Raw genomic sequence first — 25,770 nt, forward strand, 5'->3', positions numbered from 1 at the left:
TTCGCAGTCTTCAGCGAACCACTGACAATTTTTGTGAGGGCTTCGTTGGGGATTAGTGGTGGTGGGTGTGGCGGGGAAGGGGATAAGATATCTCTGTATGCGGACGACATCCTATTTTTTATAAGGAATTCCCCAGTTACGGTGCTCAGAGTTATGTAATTAGTCAGGGTGTTCAGGGCTTATGCAAGTTATTCAAGTTTTTGGGATCATTGAAGTATTCTAACTAAAGCACAGCAAAAGAGGTGCTACTTGGGATAGTGGACTCTATCGGATTCCTAGAGGAAAAAATCCTAATTAATAGGTTACTATTTTTAGGACGGTTAATAATAATAAGGAAATGATGTAGCGCGGACCCTCCATTTTTTCAGAATTGGTTAGAACTGGTTAATAGAGTAAAATGTTATGAAAGGCACTACTATCAAGATATAGGGAAGTAGGATTACTGGGTAATAATTTGGGGAAATTTTTTCCATTTTTTACCTCTTTTAGATTGTTTTTCTGTCAGTCAGCTCTTCTCAAGGGGAGGTAGGGTTTTTTAAATAATATGGAAGGTTTTTGCATTGATTTTTTTTGTAATTTCTTTACAATACTGTAGAACATTTGTTTAATGGTATTGTTATTTTATTTGTTTGTAATATATAAAAGTTTAATTGAAAAAATCCTCACCATGCCTGGAAAGTCACACAGTCTGTTTGTAAAGCTTACTCAACATCTATGCATACTCATGTTCTTCTAGCTCCCCTGTACCTCCAGCTTGCTGATTTACAAGGAGTGTGATTTATCTTCAGTGTAGCACACTCAGTTCTGCTCCCTCATTTACCCCTCCCTCAGGAATGAAAGAGAGGCTGGCTATGTGTGACTTTCTGAAGAGAATGCAGCTCCCTCATTCACTCCTCCCACAGGAATTCTTTCAAGCTAATCACACATAGCAGATTTTTCTCTCAAACCCCTCATCCCCCCTCCTTCAAGAATTCTTTATAGGGAATCACATATAGCCTCTCATTCCTGGAGAGGGTCTGGACCGATTCTATGAATCAGTAGTAGAAGGGAAAAGACCTTGCGGCTATCTTTTAGCCTAGCATGTAGTCAAGTATGTGGAGTGCTGCCGGTGGAGCCACGAGGATTGAACGTCCAGAAGTAGAATCCCACGGTGTGGAGATGCTTGTAGGTAAGCAAGACAGGAAAGATCCACAGTGTGGCGCAACTTCACTTTGGTAAGAATCTTTATTGCTTACCTACAAGCCTCTCTCATTCCTGGGAAGGGAATGAGCTGGAGATACGACTGTAGTGGAGGATCAGGAATATGCCAGACTTAGCTAAAAAGAAAGACGATGATGGGACTCACATGGGGTCATTTGCATAGATGGTGAGTTAACTTTATGAAGGGACTGTGGAATATAGGGCTAATTGTTCGGCTGTATAATATCAGTTTTAAAAGATATTAATAGTTTGTATCGGCTAGTTTAACTCTCAAGGTCCCATAAAAAGGGTTTGATAATCTACAGAAACAAGAATACTATTCTTCAGAATGTTAAGACCATAAAATTGGTATCTTTTAACATGAAGGCATCAATTGGCTCACATTTCCATCCTCTATTATAGATTGTGTACCTTGTTATCAAGACAGCTGTGTCATGATCAGCAATTCCATTACTTGTGATTGCATTCCCATTACGGCTTACAATAGACTTTTGCCACCGACAGAAACTGTCAAGAGATTTTCCGGCATGGTGATTGATTTCCAAGGTAGGCTGTTGAATGAGTTTATTTGTTAGTCATCTTAATTATACAGTACAAGGTTTACATTTGTATTTCTGTTATTGTATATAAATAGGACTAGGAAGGCAGACATGTAAGGAAAATTGTCAATGTCAGTACAATCGCAAAGGTGGCATCGTTTTGGACTGTATCTTGTTGCTAATTGAAGCTGTATTTTTATTTATCTGCAAAAAAATCTATTAATAAACCTCATTTTCTTTATAATCATGACAACCAATAATACCAAAGAAAAACTATGCATATATTTTATTAATATTCCAAGTCATACACACATAAATATACCGCTCCCACTAGGGGAGTTTAAAAATTTACAAAATACCAGGGGAACAGGGTGTCCCAGATGAAAATGGGACCACACAGAATACCAAATTGAGATTCAAAGCTTATCTTATAGCTCTGTCAGCATATTCTCTAGTCCTTTGTTATTTTTTGTGAATTTAATATGTTTGGATGTATTAGCTTTAGCTGTTTGTTACCCTCTGTATTCAGTGGAGGATTATAAAGTAGTCGGAATGAGTGTCCACTCAAAGCCAAAGCTTTAAGGAGCACCCATGGCCGCCCAAACTGCCTACCAACTTTTGTGTCCACTTGTCAGGAGAAGCCTGCTGTAAACACAGTTGTGCTGCGACAAGCTGCATTATCAGTATGGAGAGTGGAATGCACTCTCATCCAATATGTGTTCTCAATACAACTTCCGGGATGGCTCAGCACTAGGGGAAGCTGTAAAGGTTACAGCTTTATCTCTCACTGCACCTTATCTGTGTAGCACTGCACTAATCAGTGAGTGAAGGATGTGCAGCCTCCACAGTTCTTTTCTTGTGAAGCACTGCCTTTTGTTCAGTCATCGGTACAGAAATTGCAGGGTCCGTGCAATGGTGTTGCATGGAGATGAAAAAGCGCATGGAAAGCAGGAAGTTCCTGAATCTGCCTGGCTCACTTTTCTATGCATCTGATATAGATAATCGTTACCCCCTCAGTAGCTGTAGTAGGGGTAAATATTAGAGATGAGCGAGCACTAAAATGCTCGGGTACTCGTTATTCGAGACAAACTTTTCCCGATGCTCAAGTGCTCGTCTCGAATAACGAGCCCCATTGAAGTCAATGGGAGACTCGAGCATTTTTCAAGGGGACCAAGGCTCTGCACAGGGAAGCTTGGCCAAACACCTGGGAACCTCAGAAAAGGATGGAAACACCACGGAAATGGACAGGAAACAGCAGGGGCAGCATGCATGGATGCCTGTGAGGCTGCTTAATCGCACCATTATGCCAAAATTATGGGCAACAGCATGGCCATGACAGAGTGACCGAATGAGGCTAGATAGCATCTAAAACATGCAATAATTGACCCTGACGGCATGCAGAGGCAGCGGCAGCAGCGGCAGGCTAGAGAGTGTCATGGCGACATACCCTAAATGGACTCAGGCTTCACCAAAGGAGGTGAGCAAGAAGCGCTGAAATGATTTCCTATGTGAACAAAAGGTTGACGGTATATTTAGTCGATAACACAGCATGGTGGCGACATAGTGACCAAGTTCCATAACGTATCTGGTGAAACACCCGAAAAATGAGCCTGACACAGCTCTTTTGATAAGGGGACGACATGTGGAGGCAGCCATGGAGACGACTTCCATGATTAAGAGCGACAGTATGGGGTATTCATATTGCGCTGCTATGATTGCAACTTCAGGTCTCCAGCATGGTGGCGACAGATGGGCCGAGTTCCACTGTGTATCTGGTGAAACACCTGAAAATTCTGCCTGACACAGCTCGTTTGATAAGGGGATGATGTGCTGCATATCCTCTCATGCTCCAGCGTCTGGGGTATAGAGAGTTGAAATGAGACATTGGTGGATGCTGTGGAGGATCGTGGAGGCAAAATGGACAGGAAACAGCAGGGGCAGCATGCATGGATGCCTCTGAGACTGCCTAATCTTGGGATGGAGCTGGCGGTCCACTGCCAGGCGAGATTTCACCTGTCCAAGCCCCTGTCTCTCGGCTCCTCCCCACCCAAAATTGACCTGGGGGCCAGAAGCGTTTACTTTGAAAAAATTATAATTTTCAAAGCAGGCCGGGTCGTTTGAATATTTCACCTAGGAATAATGGAATAGCATAGTGGTTCTATTTTTAATTGTTTTTACGGAAATGGTTCCATGATTAAGAGCGAAAGTATGGGGCATCCATATTGTGCTGCTATGATTGCAACTTCAGGTCTCCAGCATGGCGGCGACAGATGGGCCGAGTTCCACTATGTATCTGGTGAAACACCTGAAAATTCTGCCTGACACAGCTCGTTTGATAAGGGGACGATGTATGGAGGCAGTGAACTAGTAGTAGATTAAAGGTGCTGCAGTTAAAACTATGTTAGTTGGATCTTGAGATGGAGCTGGTGCTCCGCTGCCAGGCGAGCTTTCGCCTATCCAAGCCCCTGTCTCTCGGCTACTCCCCAAACAGCACTTCTAAGAACCTTTTGTATAAGATCAAGTGTAGTAGCGTTCTTATAAGTTTGGGTTATGGCGGGTGAGGGGAATGTAAACAGATGCGCAAGAAGCGCTGAAATAATATCGGTAAATGATAAAAGTTTGCCAGTATATTTTGTGTATTACACAGCAGGGTGGCGACAAAGTTAACAAGTTTGATGTGGAAGCCATGAAAACAACCCAAAATTCTGCCTGACACAGCTCGTTTGATAAGGGGACCATGTATGGAGGCAGTGAACTTGTAGTAGATTAAAGGTGCTGCAGTTAAAACTATGTTAGTTGGATCTTGAGATGGAGCTGGCGCTCCGCTGCCAGGCGAGCTTTCGTCAATCCAAGCCCCTGTCTCTAGGCTACTCCCCAAACAGCACTTCTAAGAACCTTTTGTATAAGATCAAGTGTAGTAGCGTTCTTATAAGTTTGGGTTATGGCGGGTGAGGGGAATGTAAACAGATGCGCAAGAAGCGCTGAAATAATATAGGTAAATGATAAAAGTTTGCCAGTATATTTTGTGGATTACATAGCAGGGTGGCGACAAAGTTAACAAGTTTGATGTGGAATCCATGAAAACAACCCAAAATTCTGCCTGACACAGTTCGTTTGATAAGGAGACCATGTATGGAGGCAGCTATATGGACGACTTTTGGAGGCAGCTATGGCCATGACGTGTGGAGGTAGCAATGGAGACAACGTGTGGAGCCAGCTACAAAGACGACATGTGGAGGCTGCTATGGAGACAATTTAATTTGGATAGTGCCTAGAGATGAGCGAGCACTAAAATGCTCGGGTACTCGTTATTCGAGACGAACATTTCCCGATGCTCGAGTGCTCGTCTCGAATAACGAGCCCCATTGAAGTCAATGGGAGACTCGAGCATTTTTCAAGGGGACCAAGGCTCTGCACAGGGAAGCTTGGCCAAACACCTGGGAACCTCAGAAAAGGATGGAAACACCACGGAAATGGACAGGAAACAGCAGGGGCAGCATGCATGGATGCCTCTGAGGCTGCTTAATCGCACCATTATGCCAAAATTATGGGCAACAGCATGGCCATGACAGAGTGACAGAATGAAGCTAGATAGCATCTAAAACATCCAATAATTGACCCTGACACTATAGGGGACTTCATGCAGAGGCAGTGGCAGCAGCGGCAGGCTAGAGAGTGGCATGGCGACATACCCTAAATGGACTCAGGCTTCAAACCAATGGGTGGCAGAGAGGAACCAAAGGAGGTGAGCAAGAAGCGCTCAAATAATATCGGTACATGATAAAAGTTTGCCAGTATATTTTGTGGATTACACAGCAGGGTGGCGACAAAGTTAACATGGAAGCCATGAAAACAACCCAAAATTCTGCCTGACACAGCTCGTTTGATAAGGGGACCATGTATGGAGGCAGTGAATTAGTAGTAGATTAAAGGTGCTGCAGTTAAAACTATGTTAGTTGTATCTTGGCATGGAGCTGGCGCGCCGCTGCCAGGCGAGCTTTCGCCAATCCAAGCCCCTGTCTCTAGGCTACTCCCCAAACAGCACTTCTAAGAACCTTTTGTATAAGATCAAGTGTAATAGCGTTCTTATAAGTTTAGGGTATGGCGGGTGAGGGGAATGGAAACAGATGCGCAAGAAGCGCTGAAATAATATTGGTAAATGATAAAAGTTTGCCAGTATATTTTGTGGATTACACAGCAGGGTGGCGACAAAGTTAACAAGTTTGTTGTGGAAGCCATGAAAACAACCCAAAATTCTGCCTGACAAAGCTCGTTTGATAAGGGGACCATGTATGGAGGCAGTGAACTAGTAGTAGATTAAAGGTGCTGCAGTTAAAACTATGTTAGTTGGATCTTGGCATGGAGCTGGCGCTCCGCTGCCAGGCGAGCTTTCGCCAATCCAAGCCTGTGTCTCTAGGCTACTCCCCAAACAGCACTTCTAAGAACCTTTTGTATAAGATCAAGTGTAGTAGCGTTCTTATAAGTTTAGGATATGGCGGGTGAGGGGAATGTAAACAGAAGCGCAAGAAGCGCTGAAATAATATTGGTAAATGATAAAAGTTTGCCAGTATATTTTGTGGATAACACAGCTGGGTGGCGACAAAGTTAACAACTTTGATGTGGAATCCATGAAAACAACCCAAATTTCTGCCTGACACACCTCGTTTGATAAAGGGACGATGTATGGAGGCAGCTATATGGACGACTTTTGGAGGTAGCAATGAAGACAACGTGTGGAGGCTGCTATGGAGACAATTTAATTTGGATAGTGCCTGTATGTGGCAGTCCAAAAAAGTTTTCAAACCAGAGGAGCAGGTAGGTGGCCCTCCAGAAAAATGGAATAGATTGAGTGCCTGTATGTGGCAGTCCAAAAAAGTTTTCAAACCAGAGGAGCAGGTAGGTGGCCCTCCAGAAAAATGGAATAGATTGAGTGCCTGTATGTGGCACTCCCAAAAATTTTTAAAACAGAGGACCGGGTCGGTGGCCCTCCAGAAAAATTAAATGCATAAAGTACTATAGCTAGAGCCAGTGGGCCCTGTCAAAAAATAGCCAGTTTCCTCTGCTTTACTGTACAAAGAGGAGGAGAAGGAGGAAAATGAGGAGGAGGAGGAGTGGATAAATTATTCAGGTTGAGCTTCCTTCACCTGTTGGAGATTGGAAATTATGAGAAATCCAGGCTTTATTCATCTTAATAAGTGTCAGCCTGTCAGCGCTGTCAGACGACAGGCGTGTACGCTTATCGGTGATGATGCCACCAGCTGCACTGAAAACCCGCTTGGACAAGACGCTAGCGGCAGGGCAGGCAAGAACCTCCAAGGCGTACAGCGCCAGTTCATGCTACATGTCCAGCTTTGAAACCCAGTAGTTGTAGGGAGCTGTGTGATCATTTAGGACGATGGTATGGTGAGCTACGTACTCCCTCACCATCTTTCTGTAAAGATCAGCCCTACTCTGCCGAGACTGGGGACAGGTGACAGTGTCTTGCTGGGGTGACATAAAGCTGGCAAAAGCCTTGTAAAGCGTACCCTTGCCAGTGCTGGACAAGCTGCCTGCTCGCCTACTCTCCCTCGCTACTTGTCCTGCAGAACTACGCACTCTGCCGCTAGCGCTGTCAGAAGGGAAATACTGTTTCAGCTTGTGCACCAGGACCTGCTGGTATTCATGCATTCTCACACTCCTTTCCTCTCCAGGGATGAGAGTGGAAAGATTTTGCTTGTACCGTGGGTCCAGGAGAGTGAACACCCAGTAATCGGTGCTGGAATAAATTCTTTGAACGCGAGGGTCACGGGATAGGCAGCCTAGCATGAAATCTGCCATATGCGCCAGAGTACCAACGCGTAAGAATTCACTCCCCTCACTGGCCTGACTGTCCATTTCCTCCTCCTCCAACTCCTCCAACTCCTCTTCTTCTGCCCATACACGCTGAACAGTGGAAGGACTCAACAATGGTCCCCTCTTGTGTCTCGCCAACATTCTCCTCCTCTTCCTCCTCATCCTCCTCCACCTCCTCCGATATGCGCTGAGAAACAGACCTAAGGGTGCTTTGGCTATCAACAAGGGAATCTTCTTCCCCCGTCTCTTGTGACGAGCGCAAAGCTTCCGACTTCATGCTGATCAGAGATTTTTTCAACAGGCCAAGCAGCGGGATGGTGAGGCTGATGATGGCGGCATCGCCACTGACCATCTGTGTTGACTCCTCAAAGTTACTCAGCACCTGACAGATATCAGACATCCACGTCCACTCCTCATTGTAGACTTGAGGAAGCTGACTGACCTGACTACCAGTTCTGGTGGAAGTTGACATCTGGCAGTCTACAATCGCTCTGCGCTGCTGGTAAACTCTGGATAACATGGTCAGTGTTGAATTCCACCTCGTGGGCACGTCGCACAACAGTCGGTGAGCGGGCAGTTGGAGGCGGCGCTGCGCTGCCCTGAGAGTGGCAGCATATGTGCTGGACTTCCTGAAATGCGCACAGATGCGGCGCACCTTCGTGAGCAAATCAGACAGATTGGGGTATGTCTTGAGGAAACGCTGAACTATCAGATTTAACACATGGGCCAGGCATGGCACATGTGTCAGTCTGCCGAGTTGCAGAGCCGCCACCAGGTTACGGCCGTTGTCACACACAACCATGCCTAGCTTCAGGTTCAGCGGTGCCAGCCACAGATCAGTCTGCGCCGTGATGCCCTGTAATAGTTCTTGGGCGGTGTGCCTTTTATCGCCTAGGCTCAGCAGTTTGAGCACCGCCTGCTGTCGCTTAGCGACGGCACTGCTGCTGTGCCTAGAGCTACCGAATGATGGCGCCATGCCCACGGATGGTAGTTCGGAGGAGGAGGTGGAGGAGGGGTGGGAGGAGGAGGAGGCATAGTAGGCCTGAAACACCTGGACCGAGGTAGGCCCATTATATGACCAGCCGCAGGGTCAGACTCGGTCCCAGCCTCCACCAAGTTAACCCAATGTGCCGTCAGCGATATATAGTGGCCCTGCCCGGCAGCACTCGTCCACGTGTCCGTGGTCAGGTGGACCTTGTCAGAAACAGCGTGGGTCAGGGCACGGATGATGTTGTCTGACACGTGCTGGTGCAGGGCTGGGACGGCACATCGGGAAAAGTAGTGGTGGCTGGGGACCGAATACCGAGGGGCGGCCGCCGCCATGAGGTTGCGAAAGGCCTCGGTCTCTACTAGCCTATAGGGCAGCATCTCCAGGCTGAGCAATCTGGAGATGTGGACATTAAGGGCTTGGGCGTGCGGGTGGGTTGCACTATATTTGCGTTTCCGCTCCAGCGTCTGGGGTATGGAGAGCTGAACGCTGGTGGATGCTGTGGAGGATCGTGGAGGCGACGATGGGGTTTTTGTGGCAGGGTCCTGGGCAGGGGGCTGACTATCAGCTGACACAGGGGAAGGAGCAGTGGTGTGCACGGCCGGAGGTGAACGGGCTTGTTGCCACTGAGTGGGGTGTTTAGCATTCATATGCCTGCGCATACTGGTGGTAGTTAAGCTATTAGTGGTGGAACCCCTGCTGATCCTGGTTTGGCAAATGTTGCACACCACAGTCCGTCGGTCATCCGGTGTTTCCTTAAAGAACCTCCAGACTTCTGAAAATCTAGCCCTCGCCGCAGGAGCCCTCGCCACAGGAGCTTCACTAGTTGACACATTTGGCGCTGATGCACCAGGTCTGGCACTGCCTCTCCGTCTGGCCCCACCACTGCCTCTTCCAACCTCTTCTGGTCGAGGACTCTCCTCCGTCTCAGAAGCACTGTGTTCACCCGGCCTATCAACCCAGCTTGGGTCTGTCACCTCATCATCCTCCGATCCCTCAGTCTGCTCCCCCCTCGGACTTCCTGCCCTGACAACAACTTCCCCACTGTCTGACAACCGTGTCTCCTCATCGTCGGACACCTCTTTACACACTTCTTCCACTACGTCAAGAAGGTCATCATCACCCACAGACTGCGACTGGTGGAAAACCTGGGCATCGGAAAATTGCTCAGCAGCAAGCGGACAAGTGGTTTGTGACTGTGGGAAGGGTCCAGAAAACAGTTCCTCAGAGTATGCCGGTTCAAATGCCAAATTTTCCTGGGAGGGGGCAGACTGGGGGGGAGGAGGCTGAGGTGGAGGAGCTGGAGGAGTGCTGATTTCGGTGACATGGGTGGACTGCGTGGAAGACTGACTGGTGGACAAATTGCTCGAAGCATTGTCCGCAATCCACGACATCACCTGTTCGCACTGTTCTGGCCTCAACAGTGCTCTACCACGAGTCCCAGTAACTTCAGACATGAACCTAGGTAGTGTAGCTCTGCGGCGTTCCCCTGCTTCCTCATCAGCAGGTGGTGTCTCACCCCGCCCAGGACCACGGCCTCTGATTCCTGCAGTAGTTGGACGCCCACGTCCCCGCCCTCGTCCTCAACCCCTAGCCCTCGGGTTAAACATTTTGAGAATGAAAGTTATAACTTTAATTTTTTTTTTACTTTTTTTTGTGTTTTTTTGTGTTTTTTAGTTTTTTTTTGTGTTTTTTAGTTTTTAAAACCAAACAATGCTATCCTATTGCTATGGCTATTTTCTAGCCAAGTATGAAAGCACACTGCTATGCCAGATGAGATGACGCTGAGTTATTAAAAAAATAAACGTAAAATAAAAAAGGAAATGGCAGACTGTGCCTAATTGAAATCCAACCCCTAATAAATTTTCCCACTTCGGTCTTTGCGATGGATATGTGCGTCACTAAGCGCAAAACACAGCGGTCGCAACTCTCACTACAAATTGCTCACAATTTGCTAGTAGATGCACTGCAGCAAGGACAGCCACCAGCAGATCAACCAGAAATCAAATATATATAACGCTACTGTAGGCGTAAGTAAGCCGTTTGGATTCTCCTATGGCTATTTTCTAGCCAAGTATGAAAGCACACTGATGAGATGACGCTGAGTTATGAAAAAATAAACGTAAAATAAAAAAGGAAATGGCAGACTGTGCCTAATTGAAATCCAACCCCTAATAAATTTTCCCACTTCGGTCTTTGCGATGGATATGTGCGTCACTAAGCGCAAAACACAGCGGTCGCAAGTCTCACTACAAATTGCTCACAATTTGCTAGTAGATGCACTGCAGCAAGGACAGCCACCAGCAGATCAACCAGAAATCAAATATATATAACGCTACTGTAGGCGTAAGTAAGCCGTTTGGATTCTCCTATGGCTATTTTCTAGCCAAGTATGAAAGCACACTGATGAGATGACGCTGAGTTATGAAAAAATAAACGTAAAATAAAAAAGGAAATGGCAGACTGTGCCTAATTGAAATCCAACCCCTAATAAATTTTCCCACTTCGGTCTTTGCGATGGATATGTGCGTCACTAAGCGCAAAACACAGCGGTCGCAAGTCTCACTACAAATTGCTCATAATTTGCTAGTAGATGCACTGCAGCAAGGACAGCCACCAGCAGATCAACCAGAAATCAAATATATATAACGCTACTGTAGGCGTAAGTAAGCCGTTTGGATTCTCCTATGGCTATTTTCTAGCCAAGTATGAAAGCACACTGATGAGATGACGCTGAGTTATGAAAAAATAAACGTAAAATAAAAAGAAACTGCCAGACTGTGCCTAATTGAAATCCAACCCCTAATAAATTTTCCCACTTCGGTCTTTGCGATGGATATGTGCGTCACTAAGCGCAAAACACAGCGGTCGCAACTCTCACTACAAATTGCTCACAATTTGCTAGTAGATGCACTGCAGCAAGGACAGCCACCAGCAGATCAACCAGAAATCAAATATATATAACGCTACTGTAGGCGTAACTAAGCCGTTTGGATTCTCCTATGGCTATTTTCTAGCCAAGTATGAAAGCACACTGCTATGCCAGATGAGATGACACTGAGTTATTAAAAAAATAAACGTAAAATAAAAAGTAAATGGCAGACTGTGCCTAATTGAAATCAAACCCCTAATAAATTTTCCCACTTTGGTGTTTGAGGTGGATATGTGTGTCACTAAGAGCTAAACACAACGGTAGCAAGTCCCCCTGCAAATTCCTCACAATATGGTACTAGCTGCACTACTAGTGCCAGCAAGCCCAGCCACAAGCAAACAAAAAAAAAAAAAGTATAACGTTATTGTAGCCCTAAGAAGGGCTGTTGGGTTCTTGTTGAATCACTCCTGCCTAACACTATTCTAATAGAACACCCTAACGCTTTCCCTGACCAACAGCAGCTCTCTCCCTAGCGGCATCCAGACACAGAATGATCCGAGCAGCGCGGGCAGCGGCTAGTCTATCCCAGGGTCACCTGATCTGGCCAGCCAACCACTGCTATCGACGTGTAAGGGTACCACGTCATGCTGGGTGGAGTGCAGAGTCTCCTGGCTTGTGATTGGCTCTGTTTCTGGCCGCCAAAAAGCAAAACGGCGGGAGCTGCCATTTTCTCGAGCGGGCGAAGTATTCGTCCGAGCAACGAGCAGTTTCGAGTACGCTAATGCTCGAACGAGCATCAAGCTCGGACGAGTATGTTCGCTCATCTCTAATAGTGCCTGTATGTGGCAGTCCAAAAAAGTTTTCAAACCAGAGGACCGGGTAGGTGTCCCTCCAGAAAAATTAAATACATAGAGTACTATAGCTAGAGCCAGTTGGCCCTGGCAAAAAATAGCCAGTTTCCTCTGCTTTAGTGTACAAAGAGGAGGAGAAGGAGGACAACGAGGAGGAGGAGTGCATACATTATTCAGGTTGAGCTTCTTTCACCTGGTGGAGAATGAAAATACGGAGAAATCCAGGCTTTATTCATCTTGATAAGCGCCAGCCTGTCATCGCTGTCAGTCGACAGGCATGTACGCTTATCGGTGATGATGCCACCAGCTGCACTGAAAACCCGCTCGGACAACACGCTAGCGGCAGGGCAGGCAAGAACCTCCAAGGCGTACAGCGCCAGTTCGTGCCACATGTCCAGCTTTGAAACCCAGTAGTAGTAGGGAGCTTTGTGATCATTTAGGACGATGGTATGGTCAGCTACGTACTCCCTCAACATCTTTCTGTAAAGATCAGCCCTACTCTGCCGAGACTGGGGACAGGTGACAGTGTCTTGCTGGGGTGACATAAAACTGGCAAAGGCCTTGTAAAGCGTACCCCTGCCAGTGCTGGAAAAGCTGCCTGCTCGCCTACTCTCCCTTGCTACTTGTCCCGCAGAAGTACGCCCTCTGCCACTAGCGCTGTCAGAAGGGAAATACTGTTTCAGCTTGTGCACCAGGGCCTGCTGGTATTCATGCATTCTCCAGGGATGAGAGTGGAAAGATTTTGCTTGTACCGTGGGTCCAGGAGAGTGAACACCCAGTAATCGGTGCTGGAATAAATTCTTTGAACGCGAGGGTCACGGGATAGGCAGCCTAGCATGAAATCTGCCATATGCGCCAGAGTCCCAACGCGCAAGAATTCACTCCCCTCACTGGCCTGACTGCCCATTTCCTCCTCCTCCAACTCCTCTTCTTCTGCCCATACACGCTGAACAGTGAAGGACTGAACAATGGTCCCCTCTTCTGTCTCGCCAACATTCTCCTCCTCTTCCTCCTCATCCTCCTCCACCTCCTCCGATATGCGCTGAGAAACAGACCTAAGGGTGCTTTGGCTATCAACAAGGGAATCTTCCTCCCCTATCTCTTGTGACGAGCGCAAAGCTTCCGACTTTATGCTGACCAGAGAGTTTTTCAACAAGCCAAGCAGCGGGATGGTGAGGCTGATGATGGCGGCATCGCCACTGACCATCTGTGTTGACTCCTCAAAGTTACTCAGCACCTGACAGATATCAGACATCCATGTCCACTCCTCATTGTAGACTTGAGGAAGCTGACTGATCTGACTACCAGTTCTGGTGGAAGTTGACATCTGGCAGTCTACAATCGCTCTGCGCTGCTGGTAAACTCTGGATAACATGATTAATGTTGAATTCCACCTCGTGGGCACGTCGCACAACAGTCGGTGAGCGGGCAGTTGGAGGCGGCGCTGCGCTGCCCCGAGAGTGTGGCAGCATCTGTGCTGGACTTCCTGAAATGCGCACAGATGCGGCGCACCTTCGTGAGCAAATCAGACAGATTGGGGTATGTCTTGAGGAAACGCTGAACTATGAGATTTAACACATGGGCCAGGCATGGGACATGTGTCAGTCTGCCGAGTTGCAGAGCCGCCACCAGGTTACGGCCGTTGTCACACACAACCATGCCTGGCTTCAGGTTCAGCTGTGCCAGTCACAGATCGGTCTGCGCCGTGATGCCCTGTAATAGCTCTTGGGCGGTGTGCCTTTTATCTCCTAGGCTCAGCAGTTTGAGCACCGCCTGCTGTCACTTAGCGATGGCACTGCTGCTGTGCCTAGAGCTACCGACTGATGGCGCCATGCCCACGGATGGTAATTCGGAGGAGGAGGTGGAGGAGGGGTGGGAGGAGGAGGAGGCATAGTAGGCCTTTGAGACCTGGACCGAGGTAAGCCCCGCAATCCTCGGCGTCGTCAGTATATGACCAGCCTCAGGGTCAGACTCGGTCCCAGCCTCCACCAAGCTAACCCAATGTGCCGTCAGCAATACATAGTGGCCCTGCCGGGCAGCACTCGTCCACGTGTCCGTGGTCAGGTGGATCTTGTCAGAAACGGCGTTGGTCAGGGCACGGATGATGTTCTCTGACACGTGCTTGTGCAGGGCTGGGACGGCACATCGGCAAAAGTAGTGGCGGCTGGGGACCGAATACCGAGGGGCGGCCGCCGCCATGAGGTTTCGAAAGGCCTCGGTCTCTACCAGCCTATAGGGCAGCATCTCCAGGCTAAGCAACTTGGAGATGTGGACGTTGAGGGCTTGGGCGTGTGGGTGGGTTGCGCTATACTTCCTTTTGCGCTCCAGCGTCGGGGGTATGAAGAGCTGAACGCTGGTGGATGCTGTGGAGGATTGTGGAGGCGAAGATGGGGTTTTCGCACGGGAGGTGTTTGGGCCGGGGTCCTGGGCAGGGGGCTGACTAGCAGATGACACAGGTGAAGGAGAAGTGGTGTGCCCGGCCGGAGGTGAACGGGCTTGGTGCCATTGAGTGGGGTGTTCCTCCGATCCTCCGATCCCTCAGTCTGCTCCCCCCTCGGACTTCCTGCCCTGACAACAACTTCACCACTGTCTGACAACCGTGTCTCCTCATCGTCCGACACCTCTTTACACGCTTCTTCCACTACGTCAATAATGTCATCATCACCCACAGACTGTGACTGCTGGAAAACCTGGGCATCGGAAAATAGCTCAGCAGCAACCGGACAAGTGGTTTGTGACTGTGGGAAGGGTCCAGAAAACAGTTCCTCAGAGTATGCCGGTTCAAATGCCAAATTTTGTGGGAGGGGGCAGACTGGGGGGAAGGAGGCTGAGGTGGAGGAGCTGGAGGAGTGCTGATTTCGGTGACATGGGTGGACTGCGTGGAAGACTGACTGGTGGACAAATGGCTAGAAGCATTGTCCGCAATCCACGACATCACCTCTTCGCACTGTTCTGGCCTCAACAGTGCTCTACCACGAGTCCCAGTAACTTGAGACATGATGTACCTAGCGAGTGTAGCTCTGCGGCGTTCCCCTGCTCCCTCTTCAGCAGGTGGTGTCTCACCCCGCTCAGGACCACAGCCTCTGACCCCTGCAGTAGTTGGACGCCCACGTCCACGCCCTCGTCCTCTACCTCTAGCCCTCGGGTTAAACATTTTCCAAATTAAAGTGTAAACTTAAATTTTTTTTATTTTTTTTAAACAAAACAATGCTATCCTATTGCTATGGCTAGTTTCTAACAACTGGATTTTGTGCTGTGCCTGATGACTTTGAGTTATAAAAAGAAATAATGGTAAAAAAAAATAAATCAGCAGACTCTGCCTAATTCTAATCAAACCCCTAATAAATTGTCCCACTTCGATGTTTAAGGTGGATATGTGTGTCACTAAGAGCTAAACACAACGGTCGCAAGTCTCCCAGCAAATTCCTCACAATATGGTACTAGCTGCACTACTAATGCCAGCAAGCCCAGCCACAAGCAAACAAAAAAAAGGAAAATATAACGCTATTGTAGGCCTAAGTAAGCTGTTGGGGTTCTACTATGGCTATTTTCTAGCCTACACTGAAAGCACACTGCTTTGCAAGATGACTTTGAGCTATAAAAAGAAATAAAGGTAAAAAAAAATAAATCAGCAGACACTGCCTAATTCTAATCAAACCCCTAATAAATTGTCCCACTTCGGTGTTTAAGGTGGATATGTGTGTCACTAAGAGCTAAACACAACGGTAGCAAGTCTCCCTGCAAATTACTCACAATATGGTACTAGCTGCACTACTAATGGCAGCAAGCCCAGCCACAGGCAAACCAAAAAAAAGTAAAATAAAACGTTATTGTAGCCCTAAGAAGGGCTGTTGGGTTCTTGTAGAATCACTCCTGCCTAACACTATTCTAATAGAACACCCTAACGCTTTCCCTGACCAGCAGCAGCTCTCTCCCTAGCGGCATCCAGACAGAGAATGATACGAGCAGCGCGGGCAGGGACTAGTCTATTCCAGGGTCACCTGATCAGGCCAGCCAACCACTGCTATCGACGTGTAAGGGTACCAAGTCATGCTGGGTGGAGTGCAGAGTCTCCTGGCTTGTGATTGGCTCTGTTTCTGGCCGCTAAAAATCACAACGGCGGGAGATGCCATTTTCTCGAGCGGGCGAAGTATTCTTCCGAGCAACGAGCAGTTTCGAGTACGCTAATGCTCGAACGAGCATCAAGCTCGGACGAGTATGTTCGCTCATCTCTAGTAAATATATCTACCATGTGGAGACCTACCTGACAGATTATATGACATAGAAGGTAAGTATATAAAAGTATATATAATTCTATACTGTGTGAGTATATTGTAAATAGGTATATTTGCATGGTTATGTGTGTCAAAATGTATAACTGTATATATATTTGTAAACATGCCATTGTAACTTTAATGAGGAGCAGTAAATGCATTATGGTTAATGCAAAGGAGTTGTCTGGATTTAGGAAATTTCACATGTATGGCTCTGGAGGGAAAGAAATAATTAAGGGGTTTGCCCATGACAGAAAGTTCTCCCATTTGAATCCCCTAGTGATGTTTACACAATAAATATCAACAAATGTACAATTTTATTGCTGTTTTAGCTCCTATAACTGAGTGATGGCCAGTGTAAAATTCCAGAGTGTGGGCTGGGACTCTCTAAGAGTTTGCACCAGTTTTCTTTCTGACTTTGCACTAGAAAGAAGGTGTAAACTGCTAGCTCACGTATTTTAAAGTGTCCGTTTTGTGACTGCATTGTGTCTGACGTATTTTAAAGTGTCCGTTTTGTGACTGCATTGTGTCTGACTAATGATTAGTTGGACCATGCGCCACAATTCATGTCCGATGTGCGCCACAATTGTGTTTGCGTCACAATTCTGTGGCATAAACAAAGTGCACCAAAGAAAATGGTGCACACTTCTAAAGCAGTGTAGCGTGTACCAGATTCATAAATCAGACTTCGCACACTTCACTATGTGTAGTTTGCACCATTTTTAATAGATGGTATATCCAAGTGGTTTTGCCAACCTGTTCACAAGTTTTTTTCTGCCTCATATTTCTGTGCAGACTAACCTTTTCCTATTAAAGGGGTTATCTGGTTGTTAAAAATGACTGAGGGCCGGGCTGGGCTATTTAAACGTAGTAAACATGTACTTACCTTGTCCAGCGCTGCTTATGTCCCGCACAGCGGTCCATCTCCTCTTTGCACCGGTTTGTATTCAGGGGCGCACAGGGAGCTTCCAGCCGGCCGGAAGCTCCCATCCAACACCATCTCCCAGCGCTTACAACGCTGAGAGATAGGGACGGATGGGAGGAGCCGGCCACATGCCGGAAGTTCCCGGTGCGCGGCTTCTGTTCACCTGTAAACAAACAGGGGCACGGATTAGATGGACTGCGGCACAGGACATCGGCGGCGCCAGAGGAGGTAAGTACACTTTTATTATTTTAATTATATTTAACACCCGCACCCCACATGCATCAAAGACTTAATTTTATTATTAAGTCTTTGATGCATGTGGGGTGCGGGTGTTAACCTGCTGATAAGTGCTTGCTGCATATCAGGTGTGGGTGTTAACCTGCACATCGCCGCCGGCAAAGCTTCTTGTTGGAGATCATTGCTCCCCATGATGTCATCAGGGAGCGACGATCAATTGCCATGATAGCCTCGAGCCTCCCATTGATTACAGTGTGGGATTCGCAAATTGTAATGAATGAAAAGGAAAATCCCCATATACTGCCATACAGTAGTATGGCTGAATATGGTAGGATCAATCAGACAACCTAGGGTAAAAGTACCCTACGGAGTCTGAAAAATAGTAAAAGTAAAAATAAAAAAAAAGTAAAAAAAATAATAATTAAAAAAACTAAAAATTCAAATCACCCCCTTTCCCTAGAATTGATATAAATTTAAATGAACAGTAAATATCAAAAACACATTAGGTATCACCACATCTGAAAATGCCGATCTATAAAAATATAATAAAGTTTTTTCACGGTGTTTAACCGCGTAACGGAAAATAGCGCCCGAATTTGAAAATGGCACTTTTTTGCAATTTTGAAAAATATAATAAAAAGTGATCTGAAATAATGACACCACCCACAGCTTTGTACACCAAAGTATGAAAAAGTTATTAGCGCCAGAAGATGGCAAAATCTACGAAAAAAATTTGTACTTGATGTTTTAATTTTTGTAAATGTATGGAAACATTTTAAAACCTATACAAATTTGCTATCCCCGTAATCGCACCGACCCAAAGAATAAAGGAGACATGTCATTTGTGGCGCACAGTGATGCATTTTTACACCAATTTCACTGCACTTGGAATTTTTTTCCCAGTACACGGCATGGAATAATAAATACCATAACTTTGGAGTGCAATTTGTTACACAGCAAACAGTCCATCACATAGCTCTTTACGTGTAAAAAAAAGTTATAGTTTTTTTATTGTGGGCAGTGAAAAATGGAAATGAAAAACAAAAAAGGGCCAGGTCTTTAAAGGGTTAAGAGGACATAGTCACCTTCTCTAGTGCTCCTGTTTTGCTGCACAGCCCACGATTGTCTACAGAGGCTGGCAGTGATGCAGAGTTGACAGCTGCATGCCAACAGTTACAGGCTCAAGTATAAAAGTGTAAATGTGACATTAACTCAGACCTCTGTGTACAAATTGGCCGATGTTAACAGGCAACACCATCGATGAACGGGAGCATTGGCATGGATTTTCTGTTTTTTAACCGGTTAAGGACCGGGCCCTTTCCCGTTTTTTCATTTTCATTTTTCACTCCCCATCTTCAAAAATCTATAATTTTTTTATTTTTACACGTAAAAAGCTATGTGACGGCTCGTTTTTTGCGTAACAAATTGCACTTCATAGTGACCACATTGAATCTTCCATGCCATGTTCTGGGAAGTGGGAAAAAAATTCCAAAGGCAGTGAAAATGGTGAAAAAACGCATTTGTGTCGTATTCTTGTGGGCTTGGACATTACGGCTTTCACTTCACGCCACAAATGACGCATCTAATTTATTCTTTGGGTCAGTACGATTACAGGGATACCAAATTTGCATAGGTTTTATAATGTTTTCATACATTTACAAAAATTAAAACCTCATGAACAAAATTTTTTTTTTTATTTTGCCGTCTTCTTGTGCTTATAACTTTTCCATACTTCGTTGTATGGAGTTGAGGGTGGTGTCATCTTTTGCGACTTTTGATGTTGTTTTCAATGATATTATTTTTAGGACTGTACAACCTTTTGATCACTTTTTATAGAATTTTTAAATTTCTTTTAAATGGCAAAAAAGTGCCAGTTTTGGCTTTGGACGCGATTTTCCGTTACAGGGTTAAACGCAGTGAAAAACCGTTATTATATTTTGATAGATCGGGCATTTTTGGACACGGCGATACCTAATGTGTTTATGATTTTTATTGTTTATTTATATTTATATCAGTTCTAGGGAAAGGTGGGTGATTTGAATTTTTTGGTTTTTTTATTATAATTTTTTTTTTTTTAACTTTTTTTAACTTTTTATTTTTACAATTTTTCAGACTCCCTAGGGTACTTTAACCCTAGGTTGTCTGATCGATCCTACCATATACTGCCATACTACAGTATGGCAGTATATGTGGATTTTACTCCTCATACATTACAATGTGCTGATAGTACATTGTAATGAATGGGTTAACCCGAAGTAGCTTCGGGTGTTCGTGAGACCCGAAGCTACCATGGCGATGGATCGCCGCTCCCCGATGACGTCACGGGGAGCGGCGATCCTCGGAAAGATGGCGGCGCCCATGCGCCAGCTTTGCCGGCGGCGATCAGCAAGAAAAAACCCGCGATCGGTGCCGGCACAGATCGCGGGTGTTACCGGTAAGCCTTTGCTGCCATATGCAGGAGAGACTTACCGGCTATGGAGAGGGCTCGGCCAGCGAGCCCTCTCCATGCATCGGAACGCGACCGCCGCCGTGAATACACGGCGGGCGGGCGCGAACCGGTTAAACATAAATTTTATTGGAGCACATTTTTTTTCAAGAATCAGAGACATTATGCAGTTACAATAGCACATAGCAAAGGCTTAATTTTTTATAGTATATCAAAGAATTGCTAAACATAGCAATGTAACAGACATTTATACATATACTACTTACAATAATGATCACAAACTGAGAACTATAACCGTAGAACCAAGAACTGATGGGTCAACTACAGTGGCGCTGTGGACGCAGGGGATGCGACCACGACCGAGCCTGGAGACAGTAGGGCCTGCACCCACTTGCCGTGCGACTGCCTTGCGAACTCTGACTGCATCACTAGGAAAAGCAGGCCTGCTCCGGGCCTCCTCTCCTAAGCGCAGTGACCCGTCACTGTAGTACTTGATGCGGCCAGGACATGCCGCATTGAGTACTATATGCATCGGCTGACAGTTTAAGCAGTGTGGCAGGGATTCTGGGCCTGATTATTATATATTTATTATATATTTGTATGCATAGCTAGTCCTCGCCCACAAAAAAACTTAACCCCAGAAACTCCTGATGCATGCAATACTATACAGAGTGAGAGAGCAGTATAATTGGTATAAGTAGGAGAATTCATCTATTTGGGAGCATAATAAAATACAGCTTTTACTCACTCTTTAAAATCAGGGGACATTATATACAGTATATTATGGTAACTTATCCCTGATGCAGAATCTGTGCTGTCCATCAGGGTGAAGTTATCACATTATACTGTATATAATGTAGGAGTGAGTAAAATTTATATTTTATTATGCCCCAAACGGCCCAGATATATCATTGTGCTGTGACAGTTTTTTATATAAATTTTCACCAAAAAAAGTGTCTTTGGATCTTGCACATTTATTTGTTTGTGGGACTTTTGTGTAATGGTTGCACTTTATCCGACGCTTATGAAAACCATGCACCTGAAGGGACATGGTGGGGCTTATTCAGAGATTGCGACTGTCAGGATACAGGATGCGTGGTTCCACTGGACCACTGCGGGAGGTGGTACTAGCCGACACCTGGTCTTCACCAGAGCCCGCCGCAAAACGGGTTGGACTTGCTGCGGCAGGGTACCACCAGGTCGTTCCACAGGTGCGACTAGCCCGTGGTGGCAGCCGAGGTCGAGGTCAGGTCCAGGCACAGGGTCAGGGCAGGCGGCAGAGATGCAAGTTCAAGTCCAATCCCCATTAGAAATACTGCCCCTGGGCCAAGAGGACACTTATTACGCCACTGGTCAGCTATTTACAACATTGAACTTTATTCCAAGCATAGCACCACTAACACAGTGGACACATTCCAAGCGTTGGATTAATTTGTTTTTAGGGGGCCTTTGGGTGCTCTCCAGCCTTGACCTGGGTGCTTTCCTCTTTCACTGGGGTTCACTGGGTATCCATAAGCTCCACCTGAGGAGTGGTTTTATAGTACATAGACTAAATCCATAGTTCCCATTGTTTGTGGAATTTAGCTTGGTTACCTCCATTATATGCCAAAGATTTTTCAAGAAAGTAAGTGAAATTTTGTTTCCTATTGAGTTTCGTAAATTATGGGATATTTGTAGATTTCCACAGGGAAGCTATGAGTGTAAGAGCTATTTAGGCCTAAACTTAAAGAGAACCCGTCAGGCAAAATAACCCTCCTGTGAAATGTCCAATGAGTCATTAGCATATTCAAGCTGTCCAGCTTATTCATGAGTGGGAGGCACAGACACACCCCCAGTGCTTGACTGACAGCTGCTCCATGTAATGGCTGCTCTGCTCCATGTGCTTGCTGGTGGCCACGCCCCTTGCAGCCTGTGTGTGTATAGGAGAGATACAACAGCTCCAGGTTGCAGCCATGTTATAGCAGAACATGTCAGGTACTTGTGTAGCTGATGTCTGTGTCTCTGTGTATTAGGAGGATGCAACATGTCAGCAGATGCAGCATACACACTAGCAATGCTTTACTATGCATTACACACAGATATGAGCAGGGGAGGAGAGAGGAGGGGTAACAGGAGTGACATCACTGCCTCTGACCAAGTAACCAGCCTCATTTACATAATAAAGAAAAGATGATTTTATAATGATTAATGTATGAAATAACTAGATAAAGGCTGACATGGGATCCTTGTGAGCTGCTCCAACAGGTAATAGTGACAGGACAAGTGACACAGACCTGATGACAGGTGTCCTTTAAGAGAGCAAGGCTGGGCGTGAGATCTATGTTTCTAGACACCAGGTTGCACATGAGATTTTCTAGTTGTTTCCAAAACCCCTTAAATTTTAGGGCACTCCCAAAATACATGCAGTAACGTTCCTTTAGCCGAGTGGCAATGCCAGCATTGAGATGAGCTGGATGGGCAGATTGGATGGGCACCAGAACACTGAATATCACCATATGCTTTCACCAGAAGAGGGGTTACTATGGATACATTGGTCTTGTAATAATCGTTTGTGAGGCCATTTGGCCCAGGGGCTTTATTCAGCTTTAGAGATTTTATTGCAGCAACAACCTCCTTTTCGGAGATAGAGAAAGACAGGGACTCTGCTTGTTCAAGGGTTGGCCTGGGGAGATTCACGAATACTAAAAAATCCTCAATGTGGGCTTGTGCAGGTTGGGTTATCGTCAAATCACCCTTTAGATTGTATAAGTAGCCATAGAAGTCAGTAACCGTGTCATCTATACCTTGGGGGTGAAATATTTTCTCGTTGTCCTTGTTGTATGGCAACTTACTTACAGTCTGCTTTTTTAACTGTGAGGCTGGAAGCTTGCTAGCTCTATTTCCTAGTGAGTAATATCTAGCTTTAAGCCCTCTCATGGCATTTTCACATTTGTACGGGTTCAGCAAGTGCAGCTGATGTTGCAGATCGCTGATCATTGCTTCAGTGTGAAGGTTGTATGAGTGTTTATTTATCGCGTTAAGATGAAATAAGTTTTTCACTATATGGAGGCAGAGTTCATCAGAGGCTTTTTTATATGCTGTAGTGACACTAATATCACCCTAATGTATATTTAGTGGGCACACCACTGTGTGGTAGGAGGCATATCTGACAACTTCGGCGACTTAAAAAATGTACAATTTTGGAGTGGTATTTGGGCACATGTAAGATATAATTCTGTAAGCGGCATGACCATAGTGTCATTGGTACCCCTTGCTCTTGCAATACCAAGTGTATTGGAGCATGATCAGACCAGCTGATGATGCCAATTTTGGATGATAGAATTTGACAGTATAGATTATAATCTGCCAGAAAAAGATTAAATCCAAAAATAGGATTTGTGGGGGTGGAAGTTAAACAAGTAGCCTTTCAGTAGGATGCTGCAGACATCCAGATGTGCCTCCTCATGAGATAACATGAGATGCCCTGTCAGTGCTAGTCTTATGTACTGCGCTGCTTGATCAACACACAACATTTTATTCTCAATATCATTAAAAGATGGACAACGCGTTTTGGGGAAGACTGCTCCCTTCATCAGGTCCGATATTAAAACCTCCTATTTCCTATATCGTTTGGTCTCTAGAATTCATCTACAGGCGGTCTCCTACTCAAGAACACCAGACTTAAAGACCACCACTAGTTACAAACGGACCTCTGGCTATAGGTAATTTACTATACTTTAGGCCTAAGCTACAATAAACAGCTGTAACCAACATCAAAGGTGTCTGCAATTAAGCTTTATTGTTAATCCTGATTCTTATGACTATCCAACATTTTAAAAATCCAATTGTCACAACGACCAAAAAATTCTGTCTGGGGTTACAATTATAAAATATACAGTTCTGACTTACATACAAATTCAACTTAAGAACAAATCTACAGAACCTATCTGGTACGTAACCCGGGGACCGCCTGTATTCAGATTAAAATGAGTCTTGAGGGATAGTGTTTAGTCCTTAGAACAGCTGGGATAATGTGTCAATTATATTGAGACATCAATAGGAGTTCGAGCCGACTTGGTGGATAGTGTCCTATTCCTGCTCGACCCTCATAGAAGCTCACAAGTCAGTCGCTTCTCCTGATTATGGTGGATCCCTAAGCTGCCATTCCGCAATCAGTTGTTGGAGTTTAGCTGGGAAGTCAACACCAGCTTTTTTTCCCCCTTGGTGATAATCATTTTAAAGGGAAACCCCCATTTATAGGGAATGTTATGCACCCATAAGATCCTTGCGCCTCTTGGAATTCCTCCTCCTCGCCAGCGTGGTAGTCGACAGATCATTGCACAATGAAATGTCTCTGAATCTGTCTGGTAGATTGGACACATTCCTAGCTTCCCACATTAGTTTGTCCTTAAAGTGGAAAAAATGGAGACACACAATCACATCCCTGGGAACTGTGTTCGGTAGTGCCTTTGCTCTTGGGAGTCTGTGCACCCTGTCAATCAGTAAATCCAACTTTGGCATTTCTGGAAAGAATTCCAATGAAGCAGTCTGTTAAAAATTCTGCTAGGGCTTCAGGTTTTATTGCCTCTGGCACTCCTTGATAGCGGACATTGTTTCTCCACGAGCAGTCTTCAATGTCTGCCAATTTGAGGCGCAGCTCCCTTACCTCCTCCTCCAGCTCATTACGTGTGACTGTCACCTCTACCATCTTAGACTCCACTGTTCTTTCACCCAAATCATCACGTTAGTTTCTGAAGCTCTGTAGTGCAGATTGTATGTCTTGCTGAATAGATGAACGCACCTGTCTATATAAGACAGCTCACAGTGCATGTCAGAGCACATGAGAATCATGAGGTCTAAGTAACTGCCCAAGGAGCTCAGAGACAGAATTGTGGCAAGGCACTGATCTGACCAAGGTTACAAAAGAATTTTTGCAGCACTCAAAGTTCCTAAAAGCAAAGTGGCCTCCATAATCCTTAAATTGAAGAAGTTTGGGGTGACCAGAACTCTTCCTCAACCTGGCTGTTGAGCCAATCTAAGCAATCATGGGAGAAGACCCTTGGTAAGAAAGGTAAAGAACAACCCCAAGATCACTGTGGCTGAGCTCCAAAGATTTAATAGGGAAATGGGAGAAAATTTCACAAAGTCAACTATCACTGCAGCCCTCCACCAGTGATGACATAAACCTCTCTTTAATGCAAGCCATTTGAAAGCCTGCATATAGTTTGCTTATAGGACTCCCAGACTATAAGAAAAAATTTTTTGGTGTTTATTCTAAGCGGTAGATGTGGAGAAAACAGGCACTGCCCATCACCTGCCAAGTACAATCCCAGCAGGGAAACATGGCGGTGGCAGAATCATCCTATGGGGTTGTTTTTCAGCTGCATGGACAGGAGAACTAGTTGCAATTGAAGGAAAGATGAATGTGGCCAAGAACAGAGATATGCTGTATGCAGGGCCGGATTATAGGGGGGGCTCCCGGGGCTCGAGCCCTGGGGCCCCCACCATCTTGCCCCCCCAGGGGGCCCCCACCAGATCGCGGCCCCCGGGCCCTTCCTCCTCAGCCCCAACTGCCTGAGCCGTCCGCCCGACCCCGGTACAAGTTGCCGCCTCCCCGCCCGCCCATC

General features: G+C 45.9%; 1 protein-coding gene across 5 annotated transcripts in view; it reads right to left on the minus strand.

Moving 5' to 3' along the window:
* Positions 1 to 25,770, minus strand: part of ADAMTS10 (ADAM metallopeptidase with thrombospondin type 1 motif 10) — a 296,280-nt gene that overhangs the window by 157,379 nt on the left and 113,131 nt on the right. For all 5 annotated transcript variants that reach the window (XM_072113884.1, XM_072113881.1, XM_072113882.1 and 2 more), the window contains one exon: positions 1,612 to 1,751. In XM_072113884.1, the coding sequence (XP_071969985.1) occupies positions 1,612 to 1,751 (140 nt within the window). The remainder of the gene's footprint in view (positions 1 to 1,611; positions 1,752 to 25,770) is intronic.

The sequence above is a fragment of the Engystomops pustulosus genome, chromosome 1 (genome assembly GCF_040894005.1).
Source record: "Engystomops pustulosus chromosome 1, aEngPut4.maternal, whole genome shotgun sequence".
In the NCBI taxonomy this organism is placed as follows: Eukaryota; Metazoa; Chordata; class Amphibia; order Anura; family Leptodactylidae; genus Engystomops; species Engystomops pustulosus.